The sequence below is a fragment of the Pseudorca crassidens genome, chromosome X, assembly GCF_039906515.1.
Source record: "Pseudorca crassidens isolate mPseCra1 chromosome X, mPseCra1.hap1, whole genome shotgun sequence".
NCBI classification, from domain to species: domain Eukaryota; kingdom Metazoa; phylum Chordata; class Mammalia; order Artiodactyla; family Delphinidae; genus Pseudorca; species Pseudorca crassidens.
In genome coordinates this window covers 30,670,036-30,693,686 of record NC_090317.1, presented here as the reverse complement: position 1 = coordinate 30,693,686, position 23,651 = coordinate 30,670,036, and the positions used below count along the sequence as shown (strand labels likewise).

Sequence of the window (23,651 nt, the reverse complement as noted above, 5' to 3'; positions counted from 1 at the left end):
GGCTTAGTTGCTCCGCGGCATGTGGAATCTTCCCGGACCAGGGCTTGAACCCGTGTCCCCTGCATTGAGAGGAAGATTATTAACCGCTACGCCACCAGGGAAGCTCTAAATTGCCATTGTTTAATACAATTTTTTTAACATCTTTATTGGAGTATAATTGCTTTACAGTGGTGTGTTAGTTGTTGCTTTATAACAAAGTGAATCAGTTATACATATACATATGTTCCCTTATCTCTTCCCTCTTGCATCTCCCTCCCTCCCACCCTCCCTATCCCACCCCTCTAGGTGGTCACAAAGCACCGAGCTGATCTCCCTGTGCTAAGCGGCTGCTGCCCCCTAGCTATCTGTTTTACGTTTGGTAGTGTATATATGTCCATACCACTCTCTCGCTTTGTCACAGCTTACCCTTCCCCCTCCCCATATCCTCAAGTCCATTCTCTAGTAGGTCTGTGTCTTTATTCCTGCCTTAGCCCTAGGTTCTTCATGACATTTTTTTCCTTAAATTCCATATGTATGTGTTAGCATACGGTATTTGTTTTTCTCTTTCTGACTTACTTCACTCTGTGTGACAGACTCTAGGTCCATCCACCTCATTACAAATAGCTCAATTTTGTTTCTTTTTATGGCTGAGTAATATTCCATTGTATATATGTGCCACATCTTCTTTATCCATTCATCCGATGATGGACACTTAGGTTGTTTCCATCTCTGGGCTATTGTAAATAGAGCTGCAATGAGCATTTTGGTACATGACTCTTTTTTTTTTTTTTTTTTTCAGAAGAGTTTTCTGAAGTCTTTATTTGCAGGGGCTTTTAAGGACTGAGTTTATACATTTGTCTTTTTTTTTTTAACATCTTTATTGGGGTATAATTGCTTTACAATGGTGTGTTAGTTGTTGCTTTATAACAAAGTGAATCAGTTATACATATACATATGTTCCCATATCTCTTCCCTCTTGCGTCTCCCTCCCTCCCACCCTCCCTATCCCACCCCTCTAGGTGGTCACAAAGCACCGAGCTGATCTCCCTGTACTAAGCGGCTGCTGCCCCCTAGCTATCTGTTTTACGTTTGGTAGTATATATATGTCCATACCACTCTCTCGCTTTGTCCCAGCTTACCCTTCCCCCTCCCCATATCCTCAAGTCCATTCTCTAGTAGGTCTGTGTCTTTATTCCTGTCTTACCCCTAGGTTCTTCATGACATTTTTTTTCTTAAATTCCATATATATGTGTTAGCATACGGTATTTGTCTTTCTCTTTCTGACTTACTTCACTCTGTATGACAGACTCTAGATCTATCCACCTCATTACAAATAGCTCAATTTTGTTTCTTTTTATGGCTGAGTAATATTCCATTGTATATATGTGCCACATCTTCTTTATCCATTCATCCGATGATGGGCACTTAGGTTGTTTCCATCTCCAGGCTATTGTAAATAGAGCTGCAATGAGCATTTTGGTACATGACTCTTTTTGAACTATGGTTTTCTCAGGGTATATGGCCAGTAGTGGGATTGCTGGGTCATATGGTAGTTCTATTTGTAGTTTTTTAAGGAACCTCCATACCGTTCTCCACAGTGGCTGTACCAATTCACATTCCCACCAGCAGTGCAAGAGTGTTCCCTTTTCTCCACACCCTCTCCAGCATTTACTGTTTCTAGATTTTTTGATGATGGTCATTCTGACTGGTGTGAGATGATATCTCATTGTACTTTTGATTTGCATTTCTCTAATGATTAATGATGGTGAGCATTCTTTCATGTGTTTGTTGGCAGTCCGTATATCTTCTTTGGAGAAATGTCTGTTTAGGTCTTCAGCCCATTTTTGGATTGGGTTGTTTGTTTTTTTGTTATTGAGCTGCATGAGCTGCTTATAAATTTTGGAGATTAATCCTTTGTCGGTTGCTTCATTTGCAAATATTTTCTCCCATTCTGAGGGTTGTCTTTCGGTCTTATGTATGGTTTCCTTTGCTGTGCAAAAGCTTTTAAGTTTCATTAGGTCCCATTTGTTTATTTTTGTTTTAATTTCCATTTCTCTAGGAGGTGGGTCAAAAAGGATCTTGCTGTGATTTAAGTCATAGAGTGTTCTCCCTATGTTTTTCTCTAAGAGTTTGATAGTTTCTGGCGTTACATTTAGGTCTTTAATCCATTTTGAGCTTATTTTTGTGTATGGTGTTAGGGAGTGATCTAATCTCATACTTTTACATGTACCTGTCCAGTTTTCCCAGCACCACTTATTGAAGAGGCTGTCCTTTCTCCACTGTGCATTCCTGCCTCCTTTATCAAAGATAAGGTGACCATATGTGCGTGGGTTTATCTCTAGGCTTTCTCTCCTGTTCCATTTATCTATCTTTCTGTTTTTGTGCCAGTACCGTACTGTCTTCAGTACTGTAACTTTGTAGTATAGGCTGAAGTCAGGGAGCCTGATTCCTCCAGCTTCATTTTTTGTTCTCAGGATTGCTTTGGCTATTCGGGGTCTTTTGTGCTTCCATACAAATGGTGACATTTTTTGTTCTAGTTCTGTGAAAAATGCCAGTGGTAGTTTGATAGGGATTGCATTGAATCTATAGATTGCTTTGGGTAGTAGAGTCATTTTCACAATGTTGATTCTTCCAATCCAAGAACATGATATATCTCTCCATCTGTTTGTATCATCTTTAATTTCTTTCATCAGTGTCTTATAATTTTCTGCATACAGGTCTTTTGTCTCCATAGGTAGGTTTATTCCTAGATATTTTATTCTTTTTGTTGCAGTGGTAAATGGGAGTGTTTTCTTCGTTTCGCTTCCAGATTTTTCATTACTAGTGTATAAGAATGCCAGAGATTTCTGTGCATTAATTTTGTATCCTGCTACTTTACCAAATTCATTGATTAGCTCTAGTAGTTTTCTGGTAGCATCTTTAGGATTCTCTACGTATAGTATCATGTCATCCGCAAACAGTGACAGCTTTACTTCTTATCTGGTTTGGATTCCTTTTATTTCCTGTTCTTCTCTGATTGCTGTGACTAAAACGTCCAAAACTATGTTGAATAAGAGTGGTGAGAGTGGGCAGCCTTGTCTTGTTCCTGATCTTAGTGGAAATGCTTTCAGTTTTTCACCTTTGAGGCCGATGTTGGCTGTGGGTTTGTCATATATGGCCTTTATTATGTTGAGGAAAGTTCCCTCTATGCCTACCTTCTGCAGGGTTTTTATCATAAATGAGTGTTGAATTTTGTCGAAAGCTTTCTCTGCATCTATTGAGATGATCATATGGTTTTTCTCCTTCAATTTGTTAATATGGTGTATCACGTTGATTGATATGCGTATATTGAAGAATCCTTGCATTCCTGGGATAAACCCCACTTGATCATGGTGTATGATCCTTTTAATGTGCTGTTGGATTCTGTTTGTTAGTATTTTGTTGAGGATTTTTGCATCTTTGTTCATCAGTGATATTGGCCTGTAGTTTTCTTTCTTTGTGACATCCTTGTCTGGTTTTGGTATCAAGGTGATGGTGGCCTCGTAGAAAGAGTTTGGGAGAGTTTGGGAGTGTTCCTCCCTCTGCTATTTTTGGAAGAGTTCGAGAAGGATAGGTGTTAGCTCTTCTCTAAATGTTTGATAGAATTCGCCTGTGAAGCCATCTGGTCCTGGGCTTTTGTTTGTTGGAAGATTTTTAATCACAGTTTCAATTTCAGTGCTTGTGATTGGTCTGTTCATATTTTCTATTTCTTCCTGATTCAGTGTTGGCAGGTTGTGCATGTCTAAGAATTTGTCCATTTCTTCCAGGTTGTCCATTTTATTGGCATAGAGTTGCTTGTAGTAATCTCTCATGATCTTTTGTATTTCTGCAGTGTCCGTTGTTACTTCTCCTTTTTCATTTCTAATTCTATTGATTTGAGTCTTCTCCGTTTTTTAATGGTTTATCAATTTTATCTTCTCAAAGAACCAGCTTTTAGTTTTATTGATCTTTGCTATCGTTTCCTTCATTTCTTTTTCATTTATTTCTGATCTGATTTTTATGATTTCTTTCCTTCTGCTATCTTTGGGGTTTTTTTGTTCTTCTTTCTCTAATTGCTTTAGGTGCAAGGTTAGGTTGTTTATTCGAGATGTTTCCTGTTTCTTAAGGTGGGCTTGTATTGCTATAAACTTCCCTCTTAGAACTGCTTTTTCTGCATCCCATAGGCTTTGGGTCATCATGTCTCTATTGTCATTTGTTTCTAGGTATTTTTTGATTTCCTCTTTGATTTCTTCACATCGTTATTAAGTAGTGTATTGTTTAGCCTCCATGTGTTTGTATTTTTTACAGATCTTTTCCTGTAATTGATGTCTAGTCTCATAGCGTTGTGGCCGGAAAAGATACTTGATACAATTTCAATTTTCTTAAATTTATCAAGGCTTGATTTGTGACCCAAGATATGATCTATCTTGGAGAATGTTCCATGAGCACTTGAGAAAAATGTGTATTCTGTTGTTTTTGGATGGAATGTCCTATAAATGTCGATTAAGTCCATCTTGTTTAATGTATCATTTAAAGCTTGTGTTTCCTTATTTATTTTCATTTTGGATGATCTGTCCATTGGTGAAAGTGGGGTGTTAAAGTCCCCTACTATGAATGTGTTACTGTCGATTTCCCCTTTTATGGCTGTTAGTATTTGCCTTATGTATTGAGGTGCTCCTGTGTTGGGTGCATAAATATTTACAGTTGTTATATCTTCTTCTTGGATCAATCACTTGATCATTATGTAGTGTCCTTCTTTGTCTCTTCTAATAGTTTTTATTTTAAAGTCTATTTTGTCTGATATGAGAATTGCTACTCCAGCTTTCTTTTGGTTTCCATTTGCATGGAATATCTTTTTCCATCCCCTTACTTTCAATCTGTATGTTTCTCTAGGTCTGAAGTGGGTCTCTTGTAGACAGCATATATATGGGTCTTGTTTTTGTATCCATTCAGCCAATCTTTGTCTTTTGGTGGGAGCATTTAGTCCATTTACATTTAAGGTAATTATCGATATGTATGTTCCTATTCCCATTTTCTTAATTGTTTTCTGTTCATTATTGTAGGTCTTTTCCTTCTCTTGTGTTTCTTGCCTAGAGAAGATCCTTTAGCATTTGTTGTAAAGCTGGTTTGGTGGTGCTGAACTCTCTCAACTTTTGCTTGTCTGTAAAGGTTTTAATTTCTCCATCAAATGTGAATGAGATCCTTGCTGGGTAGAGTAATCTTGGTTGCAGGTTTTTCTCCTTCATCGTTTTAAATATGTCCTGCCAGTCCCTTCTGGCTTGCACAGTCTCTGCTGAAAGATCAGCTGTTAACCTTATGGGGATTCCCTTGTGTGTTATTTGTTGTTTTTCCCTTGCTGCTTTTAATATGCTTTCTTTGTATTTAATTTTTGACAGTTTGATTAATATGTGTCTTGGCGTATTTCTCCTTGGATTTATCCTGTATGGGACTCTCTGTGCTTCCTGGACTTGATTAACTATTTCCTTTCCCATATTAGGGAAGTTTTCAACTATAATCTCTTCAAATATTTTCTCAGTCCCTTTCTTTTTCTCTTCTTCTTCTGGAACCCCTATAATTCAAATGTTGGTGCATTTAATGTTGTCCCAGAGGTCTCTGAGACTGTCCTCAGTTCTTTTCATTCTTTTTTCTTTCTTCTGCTCTGCAGTAGTTATTTCCACTATTTTATCTTCAGGTCACTTATCTGTTCTTCTGCCTCAGTTATTCTGCTATTGATCCCATCTAGAGTCTTTTTCATTTCATTTATTGTGTTGTTCATCATTGTTTGTTTCATCTTTAGTTCTTCTAGGTCCTTGTTAAATGTTTCTTGCATTTTGCCTATTCTATTTCCAAGATTTTGGATCATCTTTACTATCGTTATTCTGAATTCTTTTTCAGGTAGACTGCCTATTTCCTCTTCATTTGTCAGGTCTGGTGGGTTTTTATCTTGCTCCTTCATCTGCTGTGTGTTTTTCTGTCTTCTCATTTTGCTTAACTTACTGTGTTTGGGGTCTCCTTTTTGCAGGCTGCAGGTTCGTAGTTCCCGTTGCTCTTGGTGTCTGTCCCCAGTGGCTAAAGTCGGTTCAGTGGGTTGTGTAGGCTTCCTGGTGGAGGGGACTAGTGCCTGTGTTCTGGTGGATGAGGCTGTATCTTGTCTTTCTGGTGGGCAGGTCCATGTCTGGTGCTGTGTTTTGGGGTATCTGTGGCCTTATTATGATTTTAGGCAGCCTCTCTGCTAATGGATGGAGTTGTGCTCCTGTCTTGCTAGTTGTTTGGCATAGGGTGTCCAGCACTGTAGCTTGCTTGTCGTTGAGTGAAGCTGGGTGCTGGTGTTGAGATGGAGAACTCTGGGAGATTTTCGCCATTTGATACTATGTGGAGCTGGGAGGTCTCTTGTGGACCAGTGTCCTGAAGTTGGCTCTCCCACCTCAGAGGCACAGCTCTGACTCCTGGCTGCAGCACCAAGAGCCTTTCATCCACACTGCTCAGAATAAAAGGGAGAAAAAGTAGAAAGAAAGAGAGAGAGAGAGGGAGGGAGGAGGGAAGGAAGGAAAGAAAGAAAGAAGATAAAGTAAGTAAAATAAAATAAAGTTATTAAAATAAAAAATAATTATTAAGAAAAAAAATTTTTAAGAAGAAAACAACAAAAAAAACGGACGGATAGAACCCTAGGACAAATGGTGGAAGCAAAGCTATACGGACAAAATCTCACACAGAAGCATACACATACACACTCACAAAAAGAGGAAAAGGGGAAAAAAATCATAAATCTTCCTCTCAGAGTCCACCTCCTCAATTTGGGATGATTCGTTGTCTATTCAGGTATTCCACAGATGCAGGTACATCAAGTTGGTTGTGGAGCTTTAATCCGCTGCTCCTGAGGCTGCTGGGAGAGATTTCCCTTTCTCTTCTTTGTTCTCACAGCTCCCAGGGGCTCAGCTTTGGATTTGGCCCCGCCTCTGCGTGTAGGTCACCGGAGTGCGTCTATTCTTCGCTCAGACAGGACGGGGTTAAAGGAGCCGCTGATTCGGGGGCTCTGGCTCACTCAGGCCGAGGGGAGGGAGGAGCACGGTGTGCGGGGCGAGCCTGCGGCAGCAGAGGCCAACATGACATTGCACCAGCCTGAGGCGCGCCATGCGTTCTCCCGGGAGAGTTGTCCCTGGATCCCGTGACCCTGGCAGTGGCGGGCTGCACAGGCTCCCCGGAAGGGAGGTGTGAATAGTGACCTGTGCTCGCACACAGGCTTCTTGGTGGCGGCGGCAGCAGCCTTGGCGTCTCATGCCGGTCTCTGGGGTCCGTGCTTTTAGCCGCGGCTCGCGCCCGTCTCTGGAGCTCCTTTAAGCAGCGCTCTTAATCCGCTCTCCTTGCGCACCAGGAAACAAAGAGGGAAGAAAAAGTCTCTTGCCTCTTCGGCAGGTTCAGACTTTTACCCGGACTCCCTCCTGGCTAGCCGTGGTGCACTAACTCCCTGCAGGCTGTGTTCACACTGCCAACTCCAGTCCTCTCTGTAATACAGTTTTTTGGATAAAGAAATAAATGGAAAACTGAGTTCAGTGCAAGCATGTTACGAGAAACTAAGGGAAAGAGATTCAGAAATAATTCATTTAACGAACAGTTACTGGGTAGGTACTTACTGATGTCAGATATTGTTTCAGGGATACAGTCCGAGGGTTTACTGTCCAGGAGAGGGGAACACACACACACATTGATGAACATCCACAAATACCATTAGTCTAAAAGAAGTCTATACAGAGAACTGAGGGTGAATAGGAGAAGGACGGGAAACACTAATTTAGCAAAAGTTTCTCTGCAGCACTGGAGTTAGGATTTAGTATGGACTCAGCAAGAGATGAGACTGAAGAGGTCGATGGGGCCCAGATGATTATGTCCTCATCTTAGGAGTTAGACTTCATCTTTTAGGTATCAGGGAGCATGAAAGCACCATAATTAGATTTTTATTAAGAAAACTGTTGCGGGTGGGGGAAAATCTCTTTAAAAAGTAGCCTGGAAGCCTAGTCTCTGCCTTCATGAAGCTTTCAGTGGGTAAGGAGGGTGGGGCAGAAAATAAACAAGTAAATAAAACAGTAATTGTCACAAATTCTAGGAAGGAACCAAGGTGTTGAGATAGAGAATAATGATTTGTGGGAGTTACCTTACTTTAGATAGGTTTGTCACTTTTAAAATGAGACCTGAAATATGAAAAGGCGCCAGCTGTTTGAAAAGCGTAAGGAAGAACATTCTAGGGAGAAGCACAAGCATGTGCAATGGCCTGGAGTTGGGATAGAGCTTGAAATTCTGGGAACTGCAAGGCCCGGTTTAGCTGGAATGTAGGGAGAAAAACAACATAGAAGGGGATGGAAGAGGAATCTATAGAGGAGATGAGAGGGAGCGGTCACAGAAGCAGGAAAAAAGGCAGGAGAGAAGGATATCATGGAAGCCACAGGAGAAAAGAGTCTCAGCATTATTATGCAGTACAGAGTGGTCTAATAAGATAAGGTGGAAAGGGAGTCCTTGGGAATTGGCAGTTACAAGGTCATTGATGATTTTGGTCATTGCCCACTCAGAGAAGTGATGTAGGTAGAAGTCTTCTTTTTTTTTTTTTTAAAGTCAGGAGATGTCACATTAAAGTCTCCTTTTTTTAAAAAATTATTTATTTAGTTAGTTAATTTTTGGTTGTGTCGGGTCTTAGTTGCAGCACGCGGACTCTCTAGTTGAGGCGCGCGAGCTCAGTAGTTGTGGTGCGTGGGCTTAGTTGCCCTGCAGCATATGGAATCCTAGTTCCCCGACCAGGGATCAAACCCACGTCCCCTGCATTGGAAGGCGGATTCTTTACCACTGGACCACCAGGAAAGTTCCGGTAGAAGACTTCTTACAGCGGATTAACTACACTAAAGCTATGCTTTCCCTTCCTTTATTTTCATACTAGAGTATCTTGCCCAACAAGATTTGGTTTAATCCGGTGAGACTATTGATGAGATCTTTCAATTGCCAACTAGAAAACATTTATTAAACTTTCATTATCTGCATAGCATTGCACTTGGTGTTACGGTGATAAAACGAAGATAGGTTCCTATAATATGGGTTTAAATTCAATATTCCCAAGAAATAATTTTGCAAGCGTGGCCCTCTAGCTTCACACTCCCTGAGAAACATCCATTGTGTGCCCTGGAGTAGCTTACTACTTGCTTCCCTAGACATGTAAGCATGGAAGATTGTAATAAGCCTATGTTATACGTATAGTTTATTTTTCACAAAACAGAGTGAATATGTTCTCAAGGTAGCAGCCACTTGCCTGTTTTGAGAATTAGTTACTTTTTTTACTCTTTTTCTATGCCAACATGTATTTTGATCAACAGTTTATGAATAGAGGATGCACATGTTTATGTTTGTGTGTGTACACTTCATCTATACCTCATTTTGTTTAAAGATCAACTTTATTTGCTGAATAGATGCCTGGTATAATTTTCTCAGCATTTGGAAGTTCATAATATAAGGAACTGTTTAAATATAAAGCAAAAGAGTAAGTAATGCAGATTGTCCTAACCATTTTTAAGGCCCAAATTGAGACCCATCAATCATTCATCATTTCAGTCATTCATTAATTTAATACATATTACTGAGAACCTACTCATCTTCTTTTCCAGACCATTATGAGCTTTTCTTAGATCCGTAGCACTTATAGTCAGTACCTCACATTTTTGTAGAGACTTGTATACTGACTTGCATCGTTCTGTCATTAGTACATGCTGGTCTTTATGTTTTTAACTAGTTTGGGTTCTCCAGAGCGGAGCCCTAGCCTTATGTTGATTTTGTATCCTCAAAGCACCCAGCATAGTTGTAGGTGAGAATATAGTAGGCACTTGGTAGTTGATTGGCTTTTATGATTGGGTTTTCAGATACTTACTTATGTTTTTCCTGTTCTTCAGTTTCCCTCAGCCTTTTTCAAAGGAAGGGTAAACATGTGTGCTGCATTTTGCTATGAGGTTTTAAAGTGCTGCACATCAAAGATTAGCTCAACCAGGAATGAAGCCTCTGCACTTTTGTATCTTCTGATGAGAAACAACTTTGAGTATACCAAAAGGAAAACCTTTTTGAGGACACATCTGCAGGTCAGTGAAAACCAAAGCTCCTCTTCTTTCTTCTATTCAATCTTTAGCCTCTATGTCAAGATCTAGAGCTACCCAATCCAGTACAATAGCTATTAGCCACAGGTGGCCATTTAGCACTTGAAATGTAGCTAGTCTGAATTCAGATCTCCTGTAAATATAGAATACACATTGGCTTTTGAAGACTAAGTACAAAGAAGTAAAATATCTCAATTGTTTTATATTGACTGTATGTTGAAATGATATTCTGGATATATTGGGGTAAGTAAAATAAATTAAACTTCACTTGTGTCTTTTTACTTTTTAATGTGGCTACTGGACAATTTCAGATTACACATGTGACTCAGATCATATCTCTGTTGGGCAGCACTACTCTACAGCATAGGTGTTAAGAGCATAGATTCCAGATTCCAGGACTATCACACACTGTGACCTTAGCAAGGGCTTCCTTAGCCTCTCGGTGCCTCAGTTGCCTCATATGTAAAATAGTGGTAAATATCCCTACCTACCTCGTAAGGTTGTGGTGAGGATTAAACGAGATGATTAAGTAACAAACAAAGCACTTGTACTTTTCATGTTCCAGCATGCCCAGTTAGTAAAAAAAATGAGAGAAGTCTCAAGGTTTAGTAGAAAGCATGGACTTTGGAATTGGACCTACCTGGGCTTAAATCATAGCTCGGCTACTTACTTACGTATGTGACCCTAGGCAAGATACTCAATTTGTCTTAACTCTTTGCCTCATCTGTAAAATGAGGCCAAGTATGTTTCACCTTTCAGGGTTATCATGAGGGTTAAAAATAAAGTGTGTATGGTGCCTGGCACATAATAGACACTGAGTACGTGGCAGCTTTTCAGCGTCTCCATGTTTTTTAGCTTATCTGGTGAAACAACTCTCTGAATTAAACAACAATTGGGACTTCTTGGCAGTAGCCCTCTTCGTAATATGGGAAATGCTTGGTCATATTTCTGTCTTCACTGCCTTGGTCTGGCCCGTTGCAATTGTTTATTGGAGACTGGGTTATAAATGAGGAAACAGCCATAAGCAGCTTTTTAGAAACGTCGTCAGTGATGTGAAAATCTGAAAGAAGTATATGCTTCCTGTAAAAATCTTCTATATAGTTACTTTTGGGTACTAGGGCCAGCATTATATGTTAGGGTGTCTAATATTTGCTTTCATAGAGGTGTCACTTGAGTACCATCTTCCCCCAAAACATTTCTGCAATTAGTGTTCTGGTGTATCTGAAAATTCCCCAGTAGGGTCCATTCTTCTGGGTTAAAACATCAATTTTTCTCAAGTCCTTTATTCAAATATAAATGAATTAATAAATGTGCAGACGTAGAACCAGGTTCTAAGTGGTCGATAAAGTGGTTAAGTAGTAGTATTGTGATTATGATCTCTTTAATCCTCATAACAGCTCTATAAAGTAGGTATTGTTATCATCCCCATATTGCAAATGAGGAAAGTGAGGCACAGGAGGGGTAGTTAACTTTCTCAAACCCACTCAGTGAATAATGGATAAAGTCAAGATTTGAATCTAGGGCAGTTTCACTCAAGAGCCTGCACTCAGCTCCTACAGTATCTTGCTTCTCCAGATCAGGGGTAAAGCGTCCAGCCACTAACACCTTAGCCTGAATCATTTAAGCATTCAACCAAAGGAGCCTGAGAAATTAAAAAGCACCATTATGTTATATTATGCTGCTATCATTATGTAATGTATATGCCATAACATATACTGCTATCTAAACTAGATAGGCCCTAGTCAGAAACAAAGAAGGGAGCTGAGGCGCTGGAGTTGGAAGTCCAGCACACTGAAATAGACTAGTGAAAAGAAATGAGAAACCATCAAGAAAAAGGTCATTTATTCCCAACTTTGCCATAGCTACTACGTAGCAGGCATATTGAAAGTAGAGACCTGACCACCATTGTATTAGTTCACTAATTATGAAAACAGTTTTAGATCTAGCTGTGCCATGAGTTTGGAAGGTTTTTCACATCTAACCAAGAAAAGTCCCAATAAAATTTGTAATTAGGAACCTCTGAAGTTGCTGTTTCAACAGAAGAGTTTAAACCCCTCATGTATGAAGAAAATAGATTTTGATGGAACTATGTAGGATCTTCAAAAGAAGAATTTCATATGAGTGCTTATAGGTTTGTACAATGATGAAAATAAGCAGCATTTGTGCAAAAGACATTTGAAAAAATGGTGTTTGCTTCTTCCCACAGATTATCATTGCTGTAAGCCAGCTGATAGCTGATGTAGCACTAAGCGGAGGATCGAGATTTCAGGAGTCTTTATCCATTATCAGTAATTTTGCAAATAGTGACAGACCTATGAAGGTATGTTCTCACTTCAAGTAAAAAGTTAGAACTACGTTCACTGTCAGGGAAGCTTACACTCCTCAAGTTAAACTGTGTGTTGGATTTACAATTTTTATATAGTGTAGAGTTTATAGAATGTGAGCTTCACAAGTCAAAGCTTTGTCTTGTACACCACTGCACCTCTAGCACCTAGAACACTGCCTGGTACACAGTGGATATTCAATATTATTTGAATGGATGGATCAATGGCTATACTGTGTATACATAGTTATGATAGGATTCCAATTTTTTTCTGGGCTTGATTTTTAAACTTGCTCAGAAAAGAAATGGGTCCTTTCTTAACAGTTGTTACCATTTATAAGATGGGTTAATTAAGCATTGAGTTTGAAATTTCACAAAACCTCACTTATTAGAGTAGCTAACAGCTGCCTGATCCTTTGCCAGCAGATAAGGAGTGGCACAGAAGGGATTCCTTATTTGATGCTTTTCTGAGTTTAAAGAATCATCTGTTAACTGGGGCTTACCAGAGATACTTATTGGCAAATCCAAGTCCAAGGCTGTCATTCTTAGGCACCAGCTGGCTGAGGCCAAACCCAAGACCCTGACCACCATTCCTCTTTCCAAGCTATATGCTTAAAACCTATAACATTGTGAAAATTCATTTTTTGTTTTGTTGCATGGAGAGCAGGTTCTGATCTTCAGTGATGCATGCGTACAAGGGAAGAAGAATCCTTTGCCAGTAGAGAACTTTTCCTCCCTGAGGAATCATCCCCATTCTTGGGAAAAGTCATCTTTCAGCATAATTTGACAATTTGTGTAAAATCTGGAAAAAAAAAAAAAAGCCCACAGTCACAGCATACTTAATGTTTGGGATGTGTCGAATCTTTGTACCAAAAAATATTCCCATAGGAATGTTGCTGAAACTGAAAAAAACACTGAGTAGCGCCAGCCATTGTCAGGCTGGGAAAGTTTGCTTTTCAGCCAGTGCTGGTTCCTCGGGAGATCAGTATATGCTTCAACTAATCCCATGAGCACAGAAAAAGCTTATGTCATTTAGGACTTTTTTACTTATACCCTAAGAGTTTATTTTTACCAGTTCTTACCATCCTTAATTCCATGTTACGTAAAAGTTGGGTTAGCAACTTTTTCAAAGTAAATGGGGTCTGTTTTAGCCCTCCTTGATAGGAAATCTTTTTCAAGACTCATTTCTGAAATGACTTAGTTTTATCCTGGTAGGGAAGTCATTACCAATAAACTCTAGTACAACAAAGTATAGCTTTCTCCCAGTAAATGGAATCTCTATTAATGTATAAGAAGAGACTTTACATATATAATTATTTTTAAAAGTCATCTTTAAAGAAGGCACTTTTAAAAATAATTTTCTCCACATTTGGTTATATTCACATTGAAAGGCTCCCAAAGCCCTGTACCTGTCCCTTACTCATCTTCTCTGAATCCTACAAATAATTGTGATTACTCCAGTGGGGTTAATAGGAAGCAATAGGACTTCCTTAATAGTGCCCAAGATAAAGAGGAAACTCGAACTTCGTGTTTTTGGGTACAGACACGTTGAGAGAAGTTAATGATCTCTTTAAACTCTTCAGAGTGTTCTGTGATTCATAAACTCTTATTTGCATAATTGGAAATTTTTGCAGTACGGTTTTCACCTTAGTGTATATGGTAGTTGGTAGATGGGATAAGTATGCTTGTCGGTATGGAAGAGTGACTAAGATCACTAGCTTTGGAGCCAAACTGCCTGGGTGTAAATCCTGTCTCTACCACTTACCAACTGCAAGACTTTGGCCAAACTACTTAACTGCTGTGTAGCTCGGTTTTCCATTGGTAAAATGAATTATAATAGTACTTAATTCATAAGGTTGTTATAAAATTTAAAACATGTAAAGCACCTAGGCCACTGCCTGGTGCATAGTAAGCTGTCAATTTTTAGTTACTGTTGTAACTAAAATTACACAATAAAAGTGAATATAGATTACACTCATAGCTGTAGAATTCACGGTGGAGGAGCTGGGGTTCAAAGCCAGGTAGACTGGCTCCGAAGTCCGTGCTTTTATGTATTATGAATATACTGCCCTCAAACTCATTGCTTTTGAAGCCTGAGCTAGTGAGATATATTTTAAAGAATTAATTTAAAACTCTTTAGGCAAGCTACATGCCAAGAACCAAGAACCAAATACCAAGATCTCTAACAAGGGGTAAAAGTTGTGTGTTATTCCCAGGATTGGATGCCTAGGCTTAGAGCGCACTGGTAATATTGATAAACATGTCTTTTTTGTTTGTTTTGATATTAGGCAACTGCTTTTCCCACAGAAGTTAAAGACTTGACCAAGAGAATCCGTACTGTTCTTATGGCCACTGCTCAAATGAAGGAGCATGAGAAAGACCCCGAAATGCTAATTGATCTCCAGTATAGCTTAGCCAAGTCCTATGCAAGTACCCCAGAGCTCAGGAAAACCTGGCTTGATAGCATGGCAAAGATTCATATAAAAAATGGAGATTTTTCAGAGGTGACTACTTATGGCTTTGTTCTAAACACAACCCTGCAAAACCCTGGAGCGCAATCTGACAGTTCTTTCTTTGTCATCCTTTTTCAGGCAGCAATGTGTTATGTCCATGTAGCAGGTTTGGTTGCAGAGTTTCTTCATCGAAAAAGTAAGGCATTTCTGTTCTTAGAGATGGGGAGGACTTCAGTTAGCACAAGAATTTTTATCTTTGTAGCTTGCACCTGTGAATGTGATATGATTGAGCTCTGAAAAATGTGTTTATACCTTTAGCCTTATTCACTGTTAAACAGAAGTTGTTATAAAAGAAAACGGGATTGTTTATTTGTCTTCTGCTTTCATTAAGAGTACAAGAATAAGCTAAATAGTACAGGGCCAGGCCTGATGCCCAGTGTTTATTCTCCAAGACCGTCTCCCTGGAAGACTGCCACAAATGAAATTCTCAGGGCTTATGAGAGGCCCTGGATAATACACACCACTTATTTTCCCCTATCTGCCTCAACTTTACCAACAACTGCCCACAAATTAGATCTCTACAGCCACTTTAGTGCAACAATATCTTGGTATTAAAAGGGAGTTGGCACATCAGCAAGATGGCCTTATAAGATGTCCCTCGTTTGTATACCCATCTCAACAACAATTTGGCATCCCTACATGGACGTAAGTGCCTTTGTGGGAGTTGTGGGATCCAGCACCACATGCCAAGGGACCTGGGAGGAATTTTACCCACCCATGCATCAGGTAATAGGCAGACAGATCTGTGTCCTGTCTGTGGACCCTGCAGTGGCCTATGAGCTGCCTCCAGCCCCTCTCAGCTGCAGTCCGGGATCCCCTGGAGAACACTGTCTTTAGATAATCACCCACAGATGAGGGAGCCTTGGGGGAAGTCCAGAAGTCCAGTGGAGAAGTTCCAGCGTGCTGTCGGAGCAAAAATTATACAAGTTTGAATACACTGGAGAGGATAAGAGGAACAGTTTGATTTCACTCGTGTCACCCTTTCCCCAAGGTGGCACAGCTCAGTGCCAAGAGAGACTTTCTCACCGTGATTTCTTCTGCAGGGAAAAGTGAGAGCATGTGAGTGGGTACTGCCTTTCCCAGCAGTGCAGATGTTGCCAAAGAGGCCCATTTCTCTCCTGCCCCATCGAGAGTACTGAGTCATGAACTGAATGAGTGGGGGGCAGGAAGAGGCTGGGAGCGCAGCCCATCGGACTTAGAGGGCATTACAGGGACACAGATCCTACTAACCGCATCACAGACTCCATCAAAAAGCCCACCAACAAATTGCTGGAGACATTTAGCCTGTGGATCCCACCCAGCTGGCCCACAGGCACCCCTGGTGCTCCACGCGCCTCAACCACATACTGTAGCTGGATCTCTGTGCGTGCTCCTGAAGGCAGATGGCTAGTGAGCATGTGCAGAAAACCAGCCAGAATCGGTGGGCCAGGGAGAGACCACAAGCTTGAACTTTAGAATCACCCTTGGGAGATCAAATGGGAGGCTGTTAGCACCTGGCCTGGTGTATTGCATGATGGAGAAAAGACATACACGCTTAAGAATTCTGTCATAAGAGGGAGCGAGAACCGTGGAGCAGGTGTATCCATAGCAGGGCTGTGAAAGCCTCAGAATCCCCAACAGGACAGATAGAAAGTTGTTCTCTCCTAAAATCAGTCAGTAAAGTTGGTTGGAGGTGACTGCTACTTCAAATGTGAAGATAGCAATGGAAGACTTCAAGGAACATGAGAAATGAAGGAAACATGACACCACCAAAGGATCACAATAATCTCGTAGTAACCAAACTCAAAGACATGGAGATCTGCAATTTATCTAATAAAGAATTCAAAATAGCTCTTCTAAGGAAGCTCAGTGAGCCACAATAAAACAGAAAATTCAACAAAATCAGGAAAATACACGAACAAAATGAGAAGTTAAACAGAGATAGAAATCTCACAAAAAAGGACCAAACATATTCTGGAGCTGAAGAATACAATGAATGAAGTGAAAAAACCGCAGTAGAGAGTATTAACAACAGAATGGATCAAGCAGAAGAAATAATCTGAATTAGAAGACCGGACTTTTGAAATTATCCAGTCAGAGGAGAAAGAAGAAAAATGAAAAAGAGTGAAGAAAGCCTATGTGATCTATGGGATACTATCAGCAGAAACCTTACAGGCCAGGAGAGAGTGGGATGAGATTTTCAAAGTGCTGAAGGAAAAACAACAACAACTGCCAACCAAGAATACTCCATCCAGCAAAGTTGTCCTTCAGAAATGGACAGATGAAGGCTTTCCCAGGCAAAAGCTGAGGGAGTCCATCACCACTAGACCTGTCTTCCAAGAAATGCTGAAAAAAGTTCTTCAAGCTGAAATGAAAGGATGCTTATTAATAACATGAAAACATATGAAATGTATCCATATGAATGGATAAAGAAGACATGGCACATATAATCAATGGAAAGAAGGAAATCCTGCCACTTGTGACAAAATGGATGGAGCTTGAGGGCATTATGTTAAGTGAAATAAGTCAGAGAAAGACAAATAGTGTATGATCTCACTTACACGTGGAATCTTAGAAAGCCAAATTTGTAGAAACAGAAAGTAGAATGGTGGTAGCCAGGGGTAGCGGAAATGGGGTAATTTTGGTCAAAGGGTACAAACTTCCACTTAAAAGATGAGTAAGTTCTGGATATCTAATGTACATAGTGATTATAGTTAACAGTACTGTGGTATATACTTGAAAGTTGCTAAGAGTATAGATCTGAAATGTTCTCACTCCCCCCAAAATGGTAATTATGTGTGGTGATAAACACTACTGTGGTAATCATTTCACAATATATACATGTATCGAATCAGCAAATACACCTTAAACTTACGCAGTGTGGGATATCAATTATGTCTCAATAGAGCTGGGGCTGGTTGCAGGGGTGGAAGGGGGCCACAAAAAGGAGCCATGGTCTTGAAGGGCTCAGGATCCAGCAAGTCTAATTCAGGAATCTTCCTGAAAGCGTCCCTTTCCAAAATTAGTATTGTTGACTGTTGTACTTAAATAGTAAAACAGTTGAGTTAGGTTTAAAAATTGATTGGCAATGGACATTGCAAAGAAATCTCCCGCTATCTATCACAATTGCCAAGCTATTTCCTTGAATGCAGTCAAATGAATGACATTTGGGCAGAATGAAACCATCTTGTGGGAGTCACATCGCTGCGGTTTTGGCTCTGAGAACACTACCATGTTTTGTTTTGTTTTTTAATTCCAGAATTCCTACAGTTAACTATGTATCTTTCTTCCCAGATAGCATGACTAAAATGTAGATTCATTTTAAATTTAACACTTTCTGTTTGATACTGAATTTCTTTTGAACAATCCATATTTTGAAATTGGTATACTCTAGTATTCTCTTTTTAGTACATAGTGGTTTCAACATGGAGAATGGGATTAATTATCAGAAGAAGGCCTTGTTTGAGGGTTTTTTTCCTACATCACCGGTATGCCTGAGAAATTGCAGTAAAAACACATATTGAAATTGCACACCTGCAGTTGCAAAAAACTAACAAATATGAGAGCCCTAAACATGGTACTAAATAAAGTTTTAGGTGTGTCTTTCAGGTATATCAGGTTAATATAATCTCATCTTTTTCAGTAGTAGAAATCTGAAATAAGAGTTTTTTGTCTACTGAGTATAAACCCTTTATATATTGAAAATAGTTAAATGTATTAAAGTACTTCCTTAGAATTTTTTTCACAAGTGCAGAGACCTTAAAACTAAGCAAAAATCAAGAATTATTAATCTCCATTATCAGTTCTTAAGCTTTAGAATTATAACTATAGTATTGGAGAAAATAGCAACTTAAATATTGCTGTGGGTTTTTTTTTGGACATTAGCTTGAGGCAGCTAGCCTGAACATCAAACAATGTGACATGTTTCAACAAGTGGAAACAGTGCTTTTAACTAGTCATTTAAGCATTTATTTCATAATACCTTCAAGGTTTTTTTTAGAATTTATCCTTCACAGAAATCAAAGAGCCCTTCTCTGAGTAGGAAAAAAATGATGTTTTGCATTTTAAACAAAAAATAATGTTAAAGGGCTTCCCTGGTGGCGCAGTAGTTGGGAGTCCGCCTGCCGATGCAGGGGACGCGGGTTCGTGCCCCGGTCCGGGAAGATCCCATGTGCCGCGGAGCGGCTGGGCCCGTGAGCCATGGCCGCTGAGCCTGCGCGTCTGGAACCTGTGCTCTGCGACGGGAGAGGCCACAACAGTGAGAGGCCCGCGTACCGCAAAAAAAAATAATAATAATAATGTTAAATATAGGAGAGGTTTACATATTTATTTATAGGTGCCATCTATTTTTAAGCCTGGAAAATTCTACTCAAACTAGAAAATCGTATTCTAAAATGGTGGCAGTAGTAAAATCCTCAGGACTTCCCCCCTTAGCTTCAATCGTGCCAATGATCGAAAACACCTGATTTTGCTAATTAGCTGATTCAGCTGTGATAGTTATACCCAGGTGGACCACTGATGTTAAAACAGAAGTTAAAAACTTAATCTGTTAACCTGTCATTCAGTCTGAGAAATCCATGATCTAGATAAGACCTGGATATTCACAGAGTAAATAGAAGTACGTTTGAGTGCAGGACTGAAGAAAAAAGTTTTATTTATACTTAAGACACACTTATTTAACAAAAATAATTGAGCAGTTGTAGAGCCCTGTGTTTTCTATCAAGTGTCCTTGCTAATGAAGACAAAATCTTTGACGTATCGATTGCCAGAATTTTTCTGTTTTCTCAAAGTCCTGTGCCATTTCTCTTGAAGTCATTATAAAGCTTTTTTTTCATCAGGATGGAATGAAATGCTATAGCTGATGCATTGGAGACACATGATTTCCTGTTTAGAGTTTTTAAGAAAAAAAAATAGTTTGTCTCATTGGGTGGTTGCCTAAGCGAGCAAGGAAATGGGCCCCTGGCCTCCAGAGGTGACCACAGAACACCAGTGAGGGCCCATTTCTAGATCCTTTTTTTCATTTTTCAGGCCCTGAACTGAAAGGGAAAGGGAGAGGAGGTGTGCAGTTCTCCCTGTCCCACCGCCACCCTCAGACGTCTTTCAGGCAGCCAGAGTTCCTGCTCTTTGTACCAGAGATCTTAAGGGTCATCATTCTCTTCCCTTTCCCTAAGTTATCTCTAAGTGGTGATACTAGGTGTTAGTTACTCCCACTCCCAAAAATATGTAATAAGGAACAGATCTAAATTTCCTTATTTTTATTTTGTCTGAAAACCTCAAAATGTTCTAGATCTCATTCTCTGGAGCCTAGACTTAGGTACCTCTTCCTCTTCTCTTCCTGAGAGAGCGCGCAACTGTTTTCCCCCAGGGAAGACAAGAATCAAGTCTGCATTCTTACACCACCACATAGCATCCGAGGTTCAGCAAAGCTTCAGGCCTGTAGAGCTCCTCCAGCACCCCGGGAAGAGGAATTTCATTTCCCATAGAGTCTGTTCTTTTCATGCCTTATAGGATAATGTTCCCTTCGCCAAGTCTTTATACCCAGGTTCTGATAGCTTAAGTTCTGCAAAGCTTTTTCTTTACCCACTTCCTTCCCAATCACAGCTTTTTCCCTTTTTGCCCTCCGCTTTTACCTCCTATCCCTCTTCTGACCAGCAGTCTTATTTTATCAAGGGTTGAACTGCTTTCCCATCGTCGAAACTCCTCCCTGCTTTTTTCATGGGAGAATTTGTTTTCGAGGTGTAGTGGTCTCTACTTGGACAGTTTGCATCTTGCTTTCCCTTGGACAGCAATCAGGAATACAGAAGCTACAGCTATGAAGGGCAAAATCAGGAATCCAGGTCACATACCAGAAACATTCCAAGCAGAGCCTCCAAGACCATGTTGTGCTACAGAGGGCTACGGGAGAGCCCTCACACACGTGCCTCCCTCTGTTGGGACATATACACTGGCCTAGATTCAGCAACTTGTTTCATCCGAAACAAGACTAAAGGGAATCAGAATTTTCCCTAAGCATTTTAAAGACCCTAACAAACAAGAGAGTCCTCTTATCATTGGATAGTTTGGTGGGTGTTGATAACTTAAGCAAACAAGGGGATATATAGGCTTTTCTAGCTAGAGATAACGTCATCAGGCATAGGACTCAAGGTAATACACTTAGCAAGAATAGTGGACTCTGACGCTGAAAATCCATAATAGTGGTCTTTACACCAGATGATACACACAGCGAAGTCCAAAAGAAGACCCATAATTTACCCTCCTTCTACTTAAGGTACACCCTGGAAGACTCTTTCCCAAGATGCTGTAGTCTCATCTGATCTCAGGCATAGGAGTGTGCCCCTTTTGTCCTCCCCTAAATCACGGCCTACTAGAGAAACCCTAGATTTGGGAATCACTTAAAGTAATAATATCCTCAGCGTAGACAGGATTTTTCCCCCAGTCGTGGACCTAGCTGCCAGAGGCCTTCAGGGATTGACCCTTTTCTTTGTTAAGGACCACACTATCTCTTCAGTCAAGTTTTGGGGCCCTCTTCCTTAACTGCCTAGCTCTTGACTTCATAGAGGTAATCAAGTGGGACATTTTCTCCTAAATTTCAAAAAGTTCTCCTAATGCACTGCTACTCAGAGTGCCCCATGGACGCAACTGCCAGTCTGAGAATGGTTTCTTACTGGTCCACGACAAGATAAGGAATATTAACCCAAATATAAATCAACTTACGGCACTGAGCATGATGGTTAGTTCAGCTGAATTTGTTTTTTTATAGAAAGACTGTTGAAGAAGGAACTGATGAATTGATTTACATTCTCCTTATCGTGTTGTGATCCAGCCCTTTGAATAGAATTCCCCTAGCAGTCTATATAACAGACCATTTTAGGCATGCTTATCCTCAGAAATGAAACATGCCATGCTCTATCTTCAGTGCCTTTTATTACCTAATTTCTTGGAACAAAAATGGTCCTAAAGTCCATTGGGTCAAAGTAGATCTTATTTTCATTTCTGCCTCTCCTTTTTCTCTAACAGAAATCCACTGACTACTCCCTATGGGTTTCTCCATTTTTGAAAAAGTGCTTCAGAATAACCCCATCTTCCCTTACCAGAATCCCATCTCTCTGTCTCATAGAAGTGTGATGCTGACTTGATACCTCATTTTCTATCAAGCGTCTTACCAGAAGATGTATGTCTAGTTAGCATTCACTTAGACGAGAAGAGTTGTCAAAATCCAAGCCGTGATACATGACCCTTTTTTCCATCAGAATGCTGAGACATCTCCTCAATGTGAGGTTTGGCTTTCCTAAACCTTCCTTCTTCCTTCCCCAACCTCTAACACCAGGAAGCTTACCAAATATTTAGTCGTGAGTAGGTCATCATTTCTGAGCATCACTATTAGAGATGTTGTAGAACAATAGATTGCAAAAGCTGTCCCCTTTGTGACCAGCCATTTTCCACTGCCTAGGAGATTCAGTTATAAGGAAGCCAAAATTTCCTTAACTATAAAATGACAGCGCCCTTAGGGGTAAATGCAGCCAGAGCAGTAGTGTTTGGACATGTTCCTATGTCCAGAGTCTGCAGGGCAACCACGTGGCCTTCTATACCCATACTCTTGCTTGACAGTAACAATTTGGTCCACAATCCTACAGCAGCTGTTCTCAGCTTGAGCTCACTTCCTACTTCCCAGAGGTCCAGCTGCAGTCACTTACTATACGAGCTGCTAGCAATTATTGTATCTTGAGAAAGCTAGTTTATTTATTGGTAGCTTTGTTTGGTACTAATAATTCATTGCACACTTGTTATATGTTAGGTTCTGTTCTAAACACTTTACATTTCATTGAATTCTTATAAGGTAGCTGCTGTTTCTATTTTACAGATGATGGAACTTTTTACAGTCCTAGAGAGATAAACATGTCTGAAATCACACAATTAATGATCGAGCTGGGTCTATCTAACTCCAAAAGCTCTGGTTCTCCCAGCGCCCCATCCTGTTTCTCTAAGGATGCTTCGTCCCCGGCATCTGTTTTATTTCTTGCCTCTCTTTACAAGTCCTAGGCTAGGCTAACAACCCACTTTTCCAATTCTCCAGTGAAGTGAGGAGCTAGAGATGACTACAAAAGCTCATTCGATGTTTACCTGAAAAGTACATGCTCTCTTTGTTTAGGTGACAGACCATAAACGTACACAGGATCAAAGTGTTAATAACAATTTTTAGATCACATTAGGAAAACATTTACTGTAGTAGCCATTGAAGATGATGCATAGTCAGAGAATGAAACTTATTTGTAAGTAACTTGAGCTCACCATTTGGTAAAAAGACTGGTAGGATGTATAGTAGGTAGAAATAATTTGTAAAATTCTTTTTTTGTAACTGAAAATTGCACGTATGACTTTGATCCTCACAAAAATATGTGTTTGTTTTTAAGGGTAACTAATCCCTGTAAGGCTATCTGTTATTTACAAAACACTTTTTAAAAATAAATTTACTTCACTGGTTTTTATTCACACAGAGTTATTCCCTAGTGGATGTTCAGCCTTCAAGAAAATTACTCCCAATATAGATGAAGAAGGAGCAATGAAAGAAGATGCTGGAATGATGGACGTCCATTATAGTGAAGTAAGACTCCAAGGCCTGCCTTGCCAGTTATATAAATTTAACTTCTTAAAATTTATTTACATTAAAAAATTATTACAGCTAAAAAAAAATTATGACAGCTAACTTAATTTGGAAGGTAACGAAGGGTTGATGAACTG

General features: G+C 39.9%; 1 protein-coding gene across 5 annotated transcripts in view; it reads left to right on the top strand.

Annotated features, from left to right (window-relative positions):
- Positions 1 to 23,651, top strand: part of DOCK11 (dedicator of cytokinesis 11) — a 193,257-nt gene that overhangs the window by 138,697 nt on the left and 30,909 nt on the right. For all 5 annotated transcript variants that reach the window (XM_067723766.1, XM_067723763.1, XM_067723765.1 and 2 more), the window contains 5 exons: positions 9,900 to 10,082; positions 12,304 to 12,417; positions 14,709 to 14,924; positions 15,012 to 15,069; positions 23,408 to 23,514. In XM_067723766.1, the coding sequence (XP_067579867.1) occupies positions 9,900 to 10,082; positions 12,304 to 12,417; positions 14,709 to 14,924; positions 15,012 to 15,069; positions 23,408 to 23,514 (678 nt within the window). The remainder of the gene's footprint in view (positions 1 to 9,899; positions 10,083 to 12,303; positions 12,418 to 14,708; positions 14,925 to 15,011; positions 15,070 to 23,407; positions 23,515 to 23,651) is intronic.